A 16,426-nucleotide genomic window follows, 5' to 3' on the forward strand; every position below is an offset into this window, starting at 1 on the left:
ACGATTGGACGGCGTGACACTAAGGTGTGACGCCCAGCCTCAGTCGATCTCACTCATACAAATACAGGTGATCAGATTGAACGGCATGGATTCTAAAGTGTCTGTCCTGGTGGAGGGATGAGCTTCTGTCAGATTATTCTAACGACCCGACCACAGACACACACAGGCTGACAAACGCAGGCGGCGGCATGCAGAGACCTTTGGCGGCATGTCGTCGTCCTGCCGCAGCCAGGAGCCGCGGTCCAGCTTGTCAAGGGGAGGGGCCAGGCGTGAGAGGGGCAGGGGAGGAGGTGTGTCAGAAGTGGGGTCAGAGTTCTGCCGGGGTATGGGAGGCCGGGAAGGGGAGGGCGACGCTGACGAGGACACGCCGTGGGGGTCATACAGAGACTGGGAGCCTGACAGACCGTGACTCTTCACCTGCATCAGGTGGGCCATCTGCATGCGCACGCACGCACGCACGCACGCACACACACACACACACACACACACACCACACGGGCAGGAAACAGGCATGTTTGATGAGGAAAAGGGAGGATTAACACAAGAAAAGTGAATGAGAGGAGGTGAGGAAGGAGAAGGACAGGCCTCAGGATGCATTCACAATGTCCAAAAACCTGGACTGTACCCTGCAGGAAGTACTCTGTACCCTGCAGGAAGTACTCTGTACCCTCCAAAGAGTCTCTTTACTCCAGGAAACAGTCCGGGCTTTTGAACGCCTGAGGCCTCCTGTTCAATGGACAGAGAATAGACAGGGAATAACTGCTGTCCAATCGACAAGGTGGGTCTTCCACAGCAGCAGGTGGCGCTGTAGTCCTACCAATCGACTTGATCTGAGGTCTCACACGCACCTGTGGCTCGACGGAGCGGTGCATGGGCGGGGTCCGGGCCTGCTGGATGCCTCCACTGCTGAAGGACTCAGACCGCGGTGGCAGCGCCGGGTCCGAGATCCGGTTGGAGACTTTATGCTGCAACACAGAAGAAGTCTGTCGTCACCTGAGCACCTGAGCCAGACACCAGGCCGCAGTCAGATGATATGTGGACAAGCCTGTCCAGGTTCACACAGTGAAACGGTGGTCTCATCAGATCTTTGTAAAGGTTACAGCAGCATGTTTACAAGGAAACATCAGCACAGGAACGAATGATTCCAGAAGGTTAATCTGGTAAGATAAAGTTAGTAGCTGTTAGAATGCCTCAACCACCACAACATGCAGAAGAGCAGCTCTCAACTAGTCTCAATCCCGTTCAGCGTCTCGGCTTCACGGGAAAGGAAGCACCGGTTAGGACGGCGAGGAAACATCCCAGTCCATGGACGAGGCTGGAAACCACGACGAGCTCCAGTGCAGAGAGAGGAACAGCGCTGGAAGGAGGAGGAGGGGGGGGAGGAGGAGGAGGAGGAGGAGAAGGAGGAGGAGGAGGAGAAGCCTCAAACTCGGCATCGAGGATCTTCAAGCGTCGGCCACCTGCCGACTGTTTGAGTCGCCGCCCAGTGAGTGAGAGCTAGCATGCTAGCGTACAGCATGAACGGGGTAAGTGCAGTAAGGGTGATATTAGTGTGAAGCATTCGGAGGGAGTTCGGACCCGCAGCCGGAGTTAGCGTCAGAATTAAGGTGCAAGTCCACGGTTAGAGGAATCCTGCCCGCCCAGCGTTAGTGGATCAGCCCGACGGGCCACCAATAACCGACTGACCAGGCGATGGGGGCTCCGGCCCTTGGACTCAGGGCTCCGTCCCCTGGACCCGGACCTCCAGGCCCTGCACCGTGGGCTCCGGCCCCGGGACCCAGGGCTCCTGCCGGTGCTCCGCTGGCGCATTACAATCTGAGAGGGCCCGGAGACAGGGTCGGGGACAGGGTCGGGGACACAGGTGACACGGATACGAGGAATGTGGAGGTGCTCCCTGGAAGGGCTGACGTGGGCGGGGTAGGAAGGGGGGCGGCGAGGCTTGTAACCAGGGAGCAAGAGGAGGTTGTCGAGGTCGATGTTGCGTGTCTCCTTGAAGGAATAATATTTCTTGGGAGGAATACGAGGAGAGTTGCTTTGAGTGCGACGCATCACCTAGACAGCAGACAGGAAGTTCCAGTGATGTCATAACCCTCACTCGCTTCCTGTTAGAACAGCTGCTACCTAGCATTACACGGCTACATGCTGAAGCTAACACAGAGGTTAAGGGGTCGCCCGTCAGTCTGCTGCTGTTTTGTGATGCGTCTGTAGCACGACTTCACCGAGAAAACGACCGAGTCTGTGACCCCTCACTGACAACACACTGCTTCGGATTCGGATTCGGACTCAGTCGTGGTTCTTGAATGAGGGTCAGGTACGTTCGGAGGACAGGTGACGCATCCCAACAATCTCAAACACACCCCTAAAGGACCTCGGACAGAAAGAGCTCGTAGCTGGAGGCGGTTCCATCTTATAAAACAGGCCGCTGTCACAACATCAGGTGCTGCTGACCAAGCAGGTAAAAGAGGGTGTGGTCTAATGGATGGCGGTGACTCTGTTTGATGTGCTCAGTTCTTCCAGCAGCTCTTTGAGTCGATTCAAACCTTTAGCATGTTAGCATAGCAGCATCGGAAGTCTCGTGGTTCACATACAAGCATGAAACATGATGAAGATTTCACGGGACACTGGACGTGAAGACCTCATCTTCCTCATCCTTACGTTCACCAGATCACGTGACTCTCAGCGACCTGTGGGTGCGGTTAAACATCCTGCTTGTTGGACAGGTGTTGCAGCTCACCTCTTTGGCCCAGGCGGGCTTGTCGTTGACTGGTGCCTGGTCTTTGTAGTGGTACAGCTGCTTCTTGTCGGGCGGCGGCCGCGGCGGCTCCTGCTGCTGCTGCAGGGAGACCAGGTAGGCTCGCTCCTGCTGCAGCTGCCGCTGGAGACGCTCCGCCTGCCGCTGCTCCTCGATCTGCTTCCTCTTGTACTCCTGATGGTCAGACATGAGAGAGAGAACAGCCTCTGTCATCAGCGTCATCGTTATCATCGTCATCATTATCATCGTCATCATCATTATCATTATCAGCGTCATCATCATCATCATCATCATTATCAGCGTCATCGTTATCATCGTCATCATTATCATCATCATTATTATCATTATCGGCATCATCATCATCATCATTATCATCGTTATCATCGGCATCATTATCAGCGTCATCGTTATCATCGTCATCATTATCAGCATCATCATCATCATCGTCATCATTATCAGCGTCATCATCATCATTATCAGCATCATCATTATCATTATCATAATCATCATTATCATCATCATTATCAGAGTCATCATTATGATCATCATTATCAGCATCATCATCATCATCGTCATTATCAGCGTCATCATTATCATCATTATCAGCGTCATCATCATCGTCATCGTCAGCGTCATCATCATCATCATTATCATTATCAGTCATGCTGTGCTGCTGCTGCTATCCTCACTCTCTCTGTGTACGTATATATTGTTCCTTTAAATTTAGTCATTGATTTGATTATGTTGTGATGAGTGCCTGAAGCCGTGGGCCTTCTCATGATTTTATTACGTTCGCATAATGACAATAAAGTATCTTGAATCTTGAATCATTGTCATTGGCCACAAAGAGGACTTTACTCATTCAAAAAACCACATTTAGATCCTAAATGTGTTCTGATTTAACTACCTTTCACCTTAAAAGCAGCAAATGGAAAGTTTACTCATGATTTCTTAACAGCCAATGAGATCAATAAGTCACCAACTCTGCCCCCTGCAGACATGGACTACGTCTCATGAGCTGTACGGGGTTCTATGAACCGGCCCCCGTCTCTTCCAGGCAAAACAGGTGAACTGTTCCTTTAATGTAAAGGTAACAAAATGCCAAGTAGTTGCTCTATGAGAATGAAACAGGTGAGCATCAACCAATCAGAGTTACATCCTGTGTTCGTGAGGCCTGTCCTTGTGTGTGCTGTTACCAGGAGTAACGCCTGCTCCTGCAGGAGCTGCTGCTGCAGGATCTCCAGCTGCCTCTGCTCCTCCTCCAGCTGTCTACGAATATACTCCTAACCAATCAGCACCCAGGTCAGCAAGACGCACATCCAATCAGAGCGTGGCAGGGCAGGCCAGAAGCAAACAGGGGTCCAGATAACCAATGACATCAGGAGAGAGCGAGGAGAAGAACACAGAAGAGCAGCAGGAGGTCATTAGTAGAAGAAGAAGACATGCTCATTGTTGCAGGAGGAAGAAGAGGAGGTCAACAGTTAGGAGGAGGAGAAGCAGAAAAAGTGGGAGGCAAGGTGGGAAAAGGAGGACATGTCTGAACAGCATCAGCGATGAGAACATCTGGGGGGGGGAGGAAGAGGAGGAGGAGGAGGGTTTGAAACTATCCAGTAAATTACACACAGCCTGAAAGTGTTAACGTCAAACTAAAGTTGCGCCAATCTAGATAGCCCCGCCCCTCTGGATGACACCTTCCAGGTGACGTGAAGGCACTTCCTACCTGTTCTCTCTCTGCGTGCCTCCTCTCCTCCTCCCGGCGGAGCTGCTCCATCTCTTCGTACCTCCTTCTCTGCTCTCGCTCCTGCTGCTTCCTCATCTCTCGCTCCCGCCGCTGCTGCTGCAGGCACAAAGTGGACGCCTTCAGCTGGGGGCCAATATCAGGTGTGCTTACCTGCCATCAGACATGGCCTTTCTCGTTGAGTTAGCGCTATTAGCAGCTAACTGCTACTCGTTGCTAACGGCTTCTGGTGCTGTGCAGGCAGACGAGTGTTCACCGTTGGTTCACCGAGTTGGACCACGCCCTCTTTCATCAGCCATCTATGCACCTGGGTCTATATTTGAGCTCCTCAGGGGTCTTCATCGTCCAGACGGACAGGTGAGACTCAGACCTACCTCCTCCAAACGCCGCCTCTGTTCCTTCTGCTCCTCGATGCGTTTCTGTCTCTCGGCCAGTAGTTGGCGCTTGTGTTCCTCGTTCTGCTGCTGCTCCAGCTGCTGACGGCGAATCAGCTCCGACCGCTCCTTATTGGCTAGCTGGAGACGCAAGAAGTCCCGCCTCAGAGTGGACTCACCAGGAATGTTGATGATGGAGCTAGAGGTCGGCCAATCATGAGAGACAGATAAAACACAGTTAGATTATTTAGTTTTATTACATAAATATTAACAATAGACTGTAGTTATGACAACATTAGTCCTAAAAGTAGCACCGAGCATAGTCATAGTAATACTAGTAGTATCAGTAGTAATACGTCCTAGTGGTAGTCAGAATACACTAGCACTAGTAGTAGTACCTTGCCTCTCCGATGTCCCTCTCTTCATCCTCCTCCTCACTCCCGCTGTACTCGTATTCTGTCTCATCTGGAGGAAACATAAAGCTTTTAGGTTAGCATCAAGTTAGCTTCAGGTTACAGTCAGATTAGCATCAAGTTAGCTTCAGGTTACAGTCAGATTAGCATCAAGTTAGCTTCAGGTTACAGTCAGATTAGCATCAAGTTAGCTTCAGGTTACAGTCAGATTAGCATCAAGTTAGCTTCAGGTTACAGTCAGATTAGCATCAAGTTAGCTTCAGGTTACAGTCAGATTAGCATCAAAGTAGCTTCAGGTTACAGTCAGATTAGCATCAAAGTAGCTTCAGGTTACAGTCAGATTAGCATCAAGTTAGCTTCAGGTTACAGTCAGATTAGCATCAAATTAGCTTCAGGTTACAGTCAGATTAGCATCAAAGTAGCTTCAGGTTACAGTCAGATTAGCATCAAAGTAGCTTCAGGTTACAGTCAGATTAGCATCAAATTAGCTTCAGGTTACAGTCAGATTAGCATCAAATTAACTTCAGGTTACAGTCAGATTAGCATCAAGTTAGCTTCAGGTTACAGTCAGATTAGCATCAAAGTAGCTTCAGGTTACAGTCAGATTAGCATCAAGTTAGCTTCAGGTTACAGTCAGATTAGCATCAAATTAACTTCAGATTACAGTCAGATTAGCATCAAGTTAGCTTCAGGTTACAGTCAGATTAGCATCAAATTAGCTTCAGGTTACAGTCAGATTAGCATCAAATTAACTTCAGGTTACAGTCAGATTAGCATCAAATTAGCTTCAGGTTACAGTCAGATTAGCATCAAATTAGCTTCAGGTTACAGTCAGATTAGCATCAAATTAACTTCAGGTTACAGTCAGATTAGCATCAAATTAACTTCAGGTTACAGTCAGATTAGCATCAAATTAGCTTCAGGTTACAGTCAGATTAGCATCAAATTAGCTTCAGGTTACAGTCAGATTAGCATCAAATTAGCTTCAGGTTACAGTCAGATTAGCATCAAATTAGCTTCAGGTTACAGTCAGATTAGCATCAAATTAACTTCAGGTTACAGTCAGATTAGCATCAAATTAGCTTCAGGTTACAGTCAGATTAGCATCAAATTAGCTTCAGGTTACAGTCAGATTAGCATCAAATTAGCTTCAGGTTACAGTCAGATTAGCATCAAATTAACTTCAGGTTACAGTCAGATTAGCATCAAATTAACTTCAGGTTACAGTCAGATTAGCATCAAATTAGCTTCAGGTTACAGTCAGATTAGCATCAAATTAGCTTCAGGTTACAGTCAGATTAGCATCAAAGTAGCTTCAGGTTACAGTCAGATTAGCATTAGCTTTCCACGTCCCCTTGGTGTGGCTGTGTTAGCATGATGCTGGATGCTAGCCTCACCCCTCTCGCCCCGCCTCTTCTTGGTGCGGTCGATGTGGTCCTTCAGCTGGATGCGGATCTGCCTCTCGTTGGGCAGGTCTCTGATCAGCGGGTGTTTGAGCAGCTGCTCGGTGCTCGGCCGCTGACCGTGGCTCTTCACCAGGCAGCTCTCAATAAACGACTGGAACTTCTTTGACCTGGAAAAACACACTTTAATCCGGCAGGCATCATGAGTGGATACACAGATGTGTACTAGCAGCAGTAAAACTAGTATAATCACGCAGTGCAAAGAGAACAGAGCAAGTTACCGGTAGTAAAATGTTCAAGAGTCTTACAGCCGAGGGGAAGAAGCTGTTCTGGAGGGAGGTTCTGGTCCGGATGGACCTTCTCCTCTAGAACAGCTCCTACCTGTGGAGCGTAAGAACTTCTCCTTCTCCTCTAACTCACCTCCTACCTGTGGAGCGTAAGAACTTCTCCTTCTCCTCTAACTCACCTCCTACCTGTGGAGCGTAAGAACTCCTCCTCCTCCTCTAACTCACCTCCTACCTCCTACATACCCTCTCGCCCCCCCGTGTCGACGGGCTTGGACATTAGATTCGAGCTGAACGTGTCGCAGCGACTCACCATTTCTTTGATTTAAGTCTGGGGGCGGGGTTTCTGGGGATGAGGAAGAGCGCTCTCATTGGATGCATGTCGCACAGAGCTGAGGAGGAGGAATTGAAGCGAGGCAGTGACGGAGAGAAGCTGGACTTCGCTGATGGTTGTGCGTCGGCGGGACACTTACGTGGCGCTCCCTCCGCCATCTCCATCGCGGTGATTCCCAGAGACCACAGGTCGCTCTGAGGACACGAACGACACGTTCAAACGCCACGGCCGTGTGAGCGGCTAACCGCGGCTAGCTGCTTTTTACAGTCAGTCAGGGCGACGCCTGGTAAACCTGAATTTAACCCTTTGCATACGCATCGGCCGGGATCCCTGCGTGACGTGCACGTCAGCCTTACCTTGAAGTCATACGTGGCATCGGGGTTCTCATCACAGGCAATGACCTCCGGCGCCATCCAGTACGGCGTCCCGATGAAGGTGTTCCTCCGGCCCACCGTGCGGTCCAACTGAGCGCTCACGCCGAAGTCCACTGAGGACACAGACCGTTAAGGGCTGGACTGTGGTGGATATTATGGGATGTAACTTCAGACCGGATTTGGACCTCACCCAGTTTAACTTCAGCGTTTTCTGTCAGCAACACGTTCTGACCCTTGATGTCTCTGTGGATGACTTTGTGTTGGTGGAGGTGGGTCAGACCCTGAAGACAGAGACAAAGACTGAAGACCTCCCGGTTCTGGTTCTTGGGCCAAAGCATCTCAGAAATGTTTGTTCTAGTGTTCTAGTTGAACTCGATGGCATCTCAGTGTCCACCAGCACCACGTCCAAGACTCTGGGGGTAATCTTTGATCAGGACCGGTCCTTCCAGTCCCAGATAAAGCATATCTCAAGGACTGCGTTCTTTCACCTTCGGAATATTTCAAAGGTCAGGCACCTACTAACCCGAAGAGATGCAGAACAAATAGTCCATGCTTTTGTGACTTCCAGACTGGACTACTGCAACTCCTTACCGTCCGGCTGCCCCAAAAAGGTCTATTAAACATCTCCAGCTAATCCAGAACGCAGCGGCTCGGGTTCTGATCCAGAAGCCAGCGGCTCGTGTTCTGATCTGGAACGCAGCGGCTCGGGTTCTGATCCGGAACGCAGCATCCCAGGCTCTGATCCAGAACGCAGCATCCCGGGTTCTGATCCAGAACGCAGCGGCTCAGGTTCTGATCCAGAAGCCAGCGGCTCGTGTTCTGATCCGGAACGCAGCGGCTCGGGTTCTGATCCAGAGTGCAGAGGCTCGGGTTCTGATCCAGAACGCAGCGGCTCGGGTTCTGATCCGGAACGCAGCGGCTCGTGTTCTGATCCGGAACGCAGCGGCTCGGGTTCTGATCCAGAACGCAGAGGCTCGGGTTCTGACAGGAACCAGACTGAGAACACATGTTCCCTGTTCTGGCGTCTCTGCTTCCTGTCAGGGAACGGATTTAATATAAAATCCTTCTGCTCACTTTTAAAGCCCTCACTGGCCAGGCCCCTCCTTACCTTACAGAGATGATTATCCCATATTGCCCCACTAGAACCAAAATGCTGGCCTGTTCTTGGTTCCAAGAGCAGACAGGGGGCGGAGCTTTCAGGTATCAAGCTCCTTTATTGTGGAATCAGCTCCCTGATTGGTTCGTGAGACAGACACCAGCTCGATGTTCAAGAGTAGACTAAAGACTAGAAAGCATGAATATGGCCACAATGAGGCATTCCTCAGGGACGCCTCTGGGTCCCCTATAATTATCACAGATGTCATCCTGAAGGCACCACAGAGGTGTTGACCTTTGACCTGTTGACCTACTCACCCTGAGGATCTCTCTGCAGATGTAGGCGATCCACTCCTCCTTCAGGGAGTTGCCTTTCGTATTTTTGATCAGATCCGTCACCGATCCGGCACCACAGAACTCCATCACCAGCTACACCACCAATGAGGAACAACAGCACCGTCAAAGTAATAAAACACTCACTCATTCATTCATTCATTCATTCATTCATCCATCCATCTTCTGGACCGTGGTTCAGAAGCAGCGCTAATGCAAACAGACCAATGTTTGACAGCAATAAAATATAAATATGAAATCAAGAGTTTCTCAGTGACTGGACTTATGAGACCTCTGCTGGGTCAGAGTGGGCGTGTCACTAGATGCTCTCAGCTGTGTGGGCGTGTCATCAGGTGTTGGTCATACCCAGAGCTGGTCGTCCATCCCAGGAGGGTTCTTCTTGATGAACGCTCCGTAGTAGGTGGCGATGTTCCGATGGTGACTGTACTTCTTCAACATGTTGATCTCTGCTTTAATCTCCTCCTCCTCATCCTCACACACAAGTCAAATAACAACATACGTCACGCAAAATGTGTACAACACACATGCATGTGTGTGTGTGTGTGTGTGTGTGTGTGCGGGTCTTACTCCTGTGACGTCCATGACCTTAATAGCAGCCAGTTGTCCCGTTTTAACATGTCGACCCTGAAACACAGAGAAGGGGTGAAATGTTAATGTCAGGTGTGACGGCATGCTAACTGCAGGTGTGACGGCATGCTAACTGCAGGTGTGATGGCATGCTAACTGCAGGTGTGACGGCATGCTAACTGCAGGTGTGACGGCATGCTAACTGCAGGTGTGACGGCATGCTAACTGCAGGTGTGACGGCATGCTAACTGCAGGTGTGACGGCATGCTAACTGCAGGTGTGACGGCATGCTAACTGCAGGTGTGACGGCATGCTAACTGCAGGTGTGACGGCATGCTAACTGCAGGTGTGACGGCATGCTAACTGCAGGTGTGACGGCATGCTAACTGCAGGTGTGACGGTATGCTAACTGCAGGTGTGACGGCATGCTAACTGCAGGTGTGACGGCATGCTAACTGCAGGTGTGACGGCATGCTAACTGCAGGTGTGACGGCATGCTAACTGCAGGTGTGACGGCATGCTAACTGCAGGTGTGACGGCATGCTAACTGCAGGTGTGACGGCATGCTAACTGCAGGTGTGACGGCATGCTAACTGCAGGTGTGACGGCATGCTAACTGCAGGTGTGATGGCATGCTAACTGCAGGTGTGACGGCATGCTAACTGCAGGTGCAGGTATTTCATTGTATTATATTTTAATATATATACTTAATTTAATATATATTTTAAACACGGTAATATCTGTGACTATTGTAATTGTAATTATTGTGAAATGCATAAATGAAATCTTCAACATATGTGCGATTAGTATGTATACGTTTAAGAACACGTTTGTGTTGAACGAACGCGTTCTGTTTTAAGGTGAGGTGATATTTGTACCTGAAGGTAGATCTGGTTTACAGCGTTACAGAGTCACGCTCTGCTGCTGGTCGCAGCGTGCGCAGGCGCCCGGGCAATGTGGGTGGAGTGCCTTGCCTAAGGACACAACGACAGTGTACACATGTGCCTGAGCCGGGGATCGAACCTTCAACCTCTCGATCATAGGACGACCCTCTCAACCACTGCGCCACCGTCCCGTTGGGCACCCAAACCGGGACCCGAGTGCGAGCGTTGGAGTGACAATAACATTTCTTGACTCCTGATTGTTTTTGTTTCCTGAACCAGGCGTCCATCCCGCGGCCCCCCGGAAGGCCCCGAGCCGCAGGTTGAGCACCGCCGGAACTCTTCTCCAAACTGGAACCATCATCACAGCAAAGTGAGAAATCCATCCACTCATACACATGGTTGCCTAGCAACAAAACTGCAGATTGGACGGATGGGGGTTGGGAGGGATGGCGTGCGCTTCAATAGGCTGTGATAAAAGTGAGCCCCGCCCCCCCCAGGGATTCTCATTGCTGCATCGGTCCTTCAGACTGACGCCGGTTTCTCACTGCTTTCACATTTGAATCTCTCCAACAGCCGAGGAGACATTTATCACCTTGAAGACAGGTCTCTGACTCGTAACACTCGAGTCCAGGTGAGTCGCAGGTCGTTGAGCGGGCCGCCCTATGATTGAGAGGTCGGTGGTTCGATTCCCGTCTCCGGCACGTGTCTATACTGTCATTGTGTCCTTGGGCGAGGCACTTCACCCACGTTGCCTGTGTGAATGTAGTGAGCGAGTGAATGTCGGTGGTGTTCAGGGGGGCCGATGGCGCTTCTGTCAGTCTACCCCGGGGCAGCAGTGGCTTCAACACCCCGGGGTAGCTGCGTCTACCCCGGGGCAGCAGTGGCTTCAACACCCCGGGGCAGCTGTGGCTTCAACACCCCGGGGCAGCTGCGTCTACCCCGGGGCAGCAGTGGCTTCAACACCCCGGGGCAGCAGTGGCTTCAACACCCCGGGGCAGCAGTGGCTTCAACAGTAGCTTCCCCAGCACCAAGTAGGGAGTGAATGAGTAATAAGTCCAGGTGAGGCGAGTCCAGGTGAGCCGGTACTACTCATACTTGTGTTGTTTCAGTGACCATCAGATACAGATTTTCACTCGTTCACCTCTGATCACCTGAATAAACATTCTCTGATTCATCTCATCAACATCTTGAACAGCAAATAACGATCAGTTACTTTATAAACCGGCTCTTAGCATGGAGCTAGCTTCGCTAGCTCTGGACACCAGCTCCTTTTTGACCACTTTGAGCTGGACGGTTGTCATGGTGAACCTGAAACTGATGCCGATCACCAGGATTCACTCGAGGGAAGGGTCACGGAGTCAAAGAGCTCATTTGCTGGTTTCCCACACCAGACCGATGCATCCCAGAACCAGCCTGGTATCCATGGTAACGGCCATCGGCATCTCTGGGGAGACCTTTGGGACTTGGATTGGCTGAGCAGCAGCCGGAGTCAGAGGACGGAGGTCGACCGCTCACCATGATCAGCTGATCGGGGGGCGGTCATCGAAGTTGTAACTCGTGCTAGCCCCCCCACCGGGCAGCTCTGAACCGGGGCATCGTCCCAGGTCAACCTGAGCTGCTCCTGCCCAGGTGTGCTTCCTCTGACACAAACTGCTTCGCTGCTTCTCCCAGTCTCGATGTGTCCGGACTTGTGTTCAGGTAAAGAATGTGAGGCGTGTTTAAACGCCATACCGCAGGTGTGTCTACACCTCAGGCACCTTCGTCTATCTCCTCCTCCTTCCTCTCTCTGGGATCTCACCTTGGGGAGGTCGTTTGGCAGCCATTGGAGGAAGACAGGTAAACACAGAGTCCTCCGAGACAAAGCAGCTCAAAGTCCGAACCTGGAACTCTGCTGGGTTACCTGGATAGAACTGCCCACCATCCCGTCCACCGCTCAGGACCGGATCTGATCCTCGGACTGCTGCTAGACAAACACGACCCCACCACCCTGGATATACCCTACTGCTGTCCTGTCTTGTCCCCTGAGGGGTCGCCACAGCAACACAACCTTCTCCACTTCACCCTGTCCTTTGCATCGTCCTCCCTCACTACGTCCACGAGACAAGCTCAGAGAGACCAGACTTTGATGGTTTGGACATGTCCAGAGGAGAGACGGGGACTATATCGGTAGAAGGATGCTGAGGATGGACCTGCCAGGGAACAGGACTAGAGGACGACCCAGGAGAAGAGACATGGACGTAGTGAGGGAGGACATGAGAGAGGCTGGTGTTGGGGAGGACGATGCAAAGGACAGGGTGAAGTGGAGAAGGTTGGGTTGCTGTGGAGACCCCTCAGGGGACAAGACAGGACAGTAGCAGAAGGCCTTTAGATCTTACCTTGTACACCTGCCCATAGGTGCCATTTCCAACCAGTTCAACCAGCTCGAAGATACCAGCTGGATCCTGAGAGAGAGAGAGCGAGAGAGAGAGAGAGAGAGAGAGAGGTGAAGGACAGACAGCAGGACGGGGGCAAAAACGAGAGACAATTATTCATGAGACTGAACTAATCCATAATAGACCGGACTAAACAAACTGGATCTGGTGAATGTCTCAAGTTCATACATGGATCTCTCTTTATCCATATCTGAATCTAATCCATATCTGAATCTAATCTATATCTGAATCTAATCTATATCTGAATCTAGTCTATATCTGAATCTAATCTATATCTGAATCTAATCTATATCTGAATCTAATCCATATCTGAATCTAATCTATATCTGAATCTAATCTATATCTGAATCTAGTCTATATCTGAATCTAGTCTATATCTGAATCTAATCTATATCTGAATCTAATCTATATCTGAATCTAATCTATACCTGAATCTAGTCTATATCTGAATCTAGTCTATATCTGAATCTAGTCTATATCTGAATCTAATCTATACCTGAATCTAATCTATACCTGAATCTAATCTATATCTGAATCTAATCTATATCTGAATCTAATCTATATCTGAATCTAATCTATACCTGAATCTAATCTATATCTGAATCTAGTCTATATCTGAATCTAGTCTATATCTGAATCTAATCTATACCTGAATCTAATCTATATCTGAATCTAATCTATACCTGAATCTAATCTATATCTGAATCTAGTCTATATCTGAATCTAATCTATATCTGAATCTAGTCTATATCTGAATCTAGTCTATACCTGAATCTAATCTATATCTGAATCTAATCTATATCTGAATCTAGTCTATATCTGAATCTAATCTATATCTGAATCTAGTCTATATCTGAATCTAGTCTATATCTGAATCTAATCTATATCTGAATCTAATCTATATCTGAATCTAATCTATACCTGAATCTAGTCTATATCTGAATCTAGTCTATATCTGAATCTAATCTATATCTGAATCTAATCTATACCTGAATCTAATCTATATCTGAATCTAATCTATATCTGAATCTAATCTATATCTGAATCTAATCTATACCTGAATCTAATCTATATCTGAATCTAGTCTATATCTGAATCTAGTCTATATCTGAATCTAATCTATACCTGAATCTAATCTATATCTGAATCTAATCTATACCTGAATCTAATCTATATCTGAATCTAGTCTATATCTGAATCTAGTCTATATCTGAATCTAATCTATATCTGAATCTAGTCTATATCTGAATCTAATCTATATCTGAATCTAGTCTATATCTGAATCTAATCTATATCTGAATCTAATCTATATCTGAATCTAGTCTATATCTGAATCTAATCTATATCTGAATCTAATCTATATCTGAATCTAATCTATACCTGAATCTAATCTATACCTGAATCTAATCTATATCTGAATCTAATCTATATCTGAATCTAGTCTATATCTGAATCTAATCTATATCTGAATCTAATCTATATCTGAATCTAGTCTATATCTGAATCTAGTCTATATCTGAATCTAATCTATATCTGAATCTAATCTATATCTGAATCTAATCTATATCTGAATCTAATCTATATCTGAATCTAGTCTATATCTGAATCTAATCTATATCTGAATCTAATCTATATCTGAATCTAATCTATATCTGAATGTAGTCTATATCTGAATCTAGTCTATATCTGAATCTAATCTATATCTGAATCTAATCTATACCTGAATCTAATCTATATCTGAATCTAATCTATATCTGAATCTAATCTATATCTGAATCTAGTCTATATCTGAATCTAATCTATATCTGAATCTAATCTATACCTGAATCTAATCTATATCTGGATCTAATCTATATCTAATCTATATCTGAATCTAATCTATACCTGAATCTAATCTATACCTGAATCTAATCTATATCTGAATCTAATCTATACCTGAATCTAGTCTATATCTGAATCTAACCTATATCTGAATCTAGTCTATATCTGAATCTAATCTATACCTGAATCTAGTCTATATCTGAATCTAATCTATATCTGAATCTAATCTATACCTGAATCTAATCTATATCTGAATCTAATCTATATCTGAATCTAATCTATATCTGAATCTAATCTATACCTGAATCTAATCTATACCTGAATCTAATCTATATCTGAATCTAATCTATATCTGAATCTAGTCTATATCTGAATCTAATCTATATCTGAATCTAATCTATATCTGAATCTAATCTATATCTGAATCTAATCTATATCTGAATCTAATCTATATCTGAATCTAATCTATATCTGAATCTAGTCTATATCTGAATCTAATCTATATCTGAATCTAATCTATATCTGAATCTAATCTATATCTGAATCTAATCTATATCTGAATCTAGTCTATATCTGAATCTAATCTATATCTGAATCTAATCTATATCTGAATCTAGTCTATATCTGAATCTAATCTATATCTGAATCTAATCTATATCTGAATCTAATCTATATCTGAATCTAATCTATACCTGAATCTAGTCTATATCTGAATCTAATCTATATCTGAATCTAATCTATATCTGAATCTAATCTATACCTGAATCTAGTCTATATCTGAATCTAATCTATATCTGAATCTAATCTATATCTGAATCTAGTCTATATCTGAATCTAATCTATATCTGAATCTAATCTATATCTGAATCTAATCTATACCTGAATCTAATCTATACCTGAATCTAATCTATATCTGAATCTAATCTATATCTGAATCTAATCTATATCTGAATCTAGTCTATATCTGAATCTAATCTATACCTGAATCTAGTCTATATCTGAATCTAATCTATATCTGAATCTAATCTATATCTGAATCTAGTCTATATCTGAATCTAATCTATATCTGAATCTAATCTATATCTGAATCTAGTCTATATCTGAATCTAATCTATATCTGAATCTAATCTAATCTATAAAGAGAGTAACAGCAGCTGACTCCAGATCTGAAGGTTTTATGAATCTGAACCAGGAAGTGTGTTGTAGCAACAGGGTCTGTCTCCCTGCCTGTCTGTCTGTCTTCCCGTCTGTCTCCCTGCCTGTCTCCCTGCCTGTCTGTCTGTCTTCCTGTCTGTCTCCCTGCCTGTCTGTCTGTCTCCCTGCCTGTCTCCCTGCCTGTCTGTCTCCCTGTCTGTCTCCCTGCCTGTCTCCCTGCCTGTCTGTCTCCCTGTCTGTCTCCCTGCCTGTCTGTCGCCCTGCCTGTCTCCCTGCCTGTCTGTCTCCCTGCCTGTCTCCCTGCCTGTCTGTCTTCCTGTCTGTCTGTCTGTCTGCCTGTCTGTCTGTCTCCCTGCCTGTCTGTCTCCCTGCCTGTCTGTCTCCCTGCCTGTCTCCCTGCCTGTCTGTCTTCCTGTCTCCAGCCCACACGTGTTTGTTGTAGAATA

General features: G+C 47.0%; 1 protein-coding gene across 1 annotated transcript in view; it reads right to left on the reverse strand.

Annotated features, from left to right (window-relative positions):
* LOC137903721 (TRAF2 and NCK-interacting protein kinase-like) overlaps positions 1 to 16,426 on the reverse strand; it is a 30,595-nt gene that overhangs the window by 13,540 nt on the left and 629 nt on the right. Inside the window, exons 2-18 of the mRNA XM_068747860.1 lie at positions 12,948 to 13,013; positions 9,689 to 9,745; positions 9,467 to 9,592; positions 9,086 to 9,196; positions 7,863 to 7,953; positions 7,655 to 7,785; positions 7,438 to 7,492; positions 7,278 to 7,356; positions 6,675 to 6,850; positions 5,263 to 5,329; positions 4,865 to 5,063; positions 4,473 to 4,589; positions 3,949 to 4,035; positions 2,735 to 2,926; positions 1,687 to 2,052; positions 849 to 965; positions 199 to 435 (exon numbers count right to left, since the gene is read on the reverse strand). Of these exons, the coding sequence (XP_068603961.1) occupies positions 199 to 435; positions 849 to 965; positions 1,687 to 2,052; positions 2,735 to 2,926; positions 3,949 to 4,035; positions 4,473 to 4,589; positions 4,865 to 5,063; positions 5,263 to 5,329; positions 6,675 to 6,850; positions 7,278 to 7,356; positions 7,438 to 7,492; positions 7,655 to 7,785; positions 7,863 to 7,953; positions 9,086 to 9,196; positions 9,467 to 9,592; positions 9,689 to 9,745; positions 12,948 to 13,013 (2,274 nt within the window). The remainder of the gene's footprint in view (positions 1 to 198; positions 436 to 848; positions 966 to 1,686; positions 2,053 to 2,734; positions 2,927 to 3,948; positions 4,036 to 4,472; positions 4,590 to 4,864; positions 5,064 to 5,262; positions 5,330 to 6,674; positions 6,851 to 7,277; positions 7,357 to 7,437; positions 7,493 to 7,654; positions 7,786 to 7,862; positions 7,954 to 9,085; positions 9,197 to 9,466; positions 9,593 to 9,688; positions 9,746 to 12,947; positions 13,014 to 16,426) is intronic.

The sequence above is a fragment of the Brachionichthys hirsutus genome, chromosome 14 (assembly GCF_040956055.1).
Source record: "Brachionichthys hirsutus isolate HB-005 chromosome 14, CSIRO-AGI_Bhir_v1, whole genome shotgun sequence".
NCBI lineage: Eukaryota > Metazoa > Chordata > Actinopteri > Lophiiformes > Brachionichthyidae > Brachionichthys > Brachionichthys hirsutus.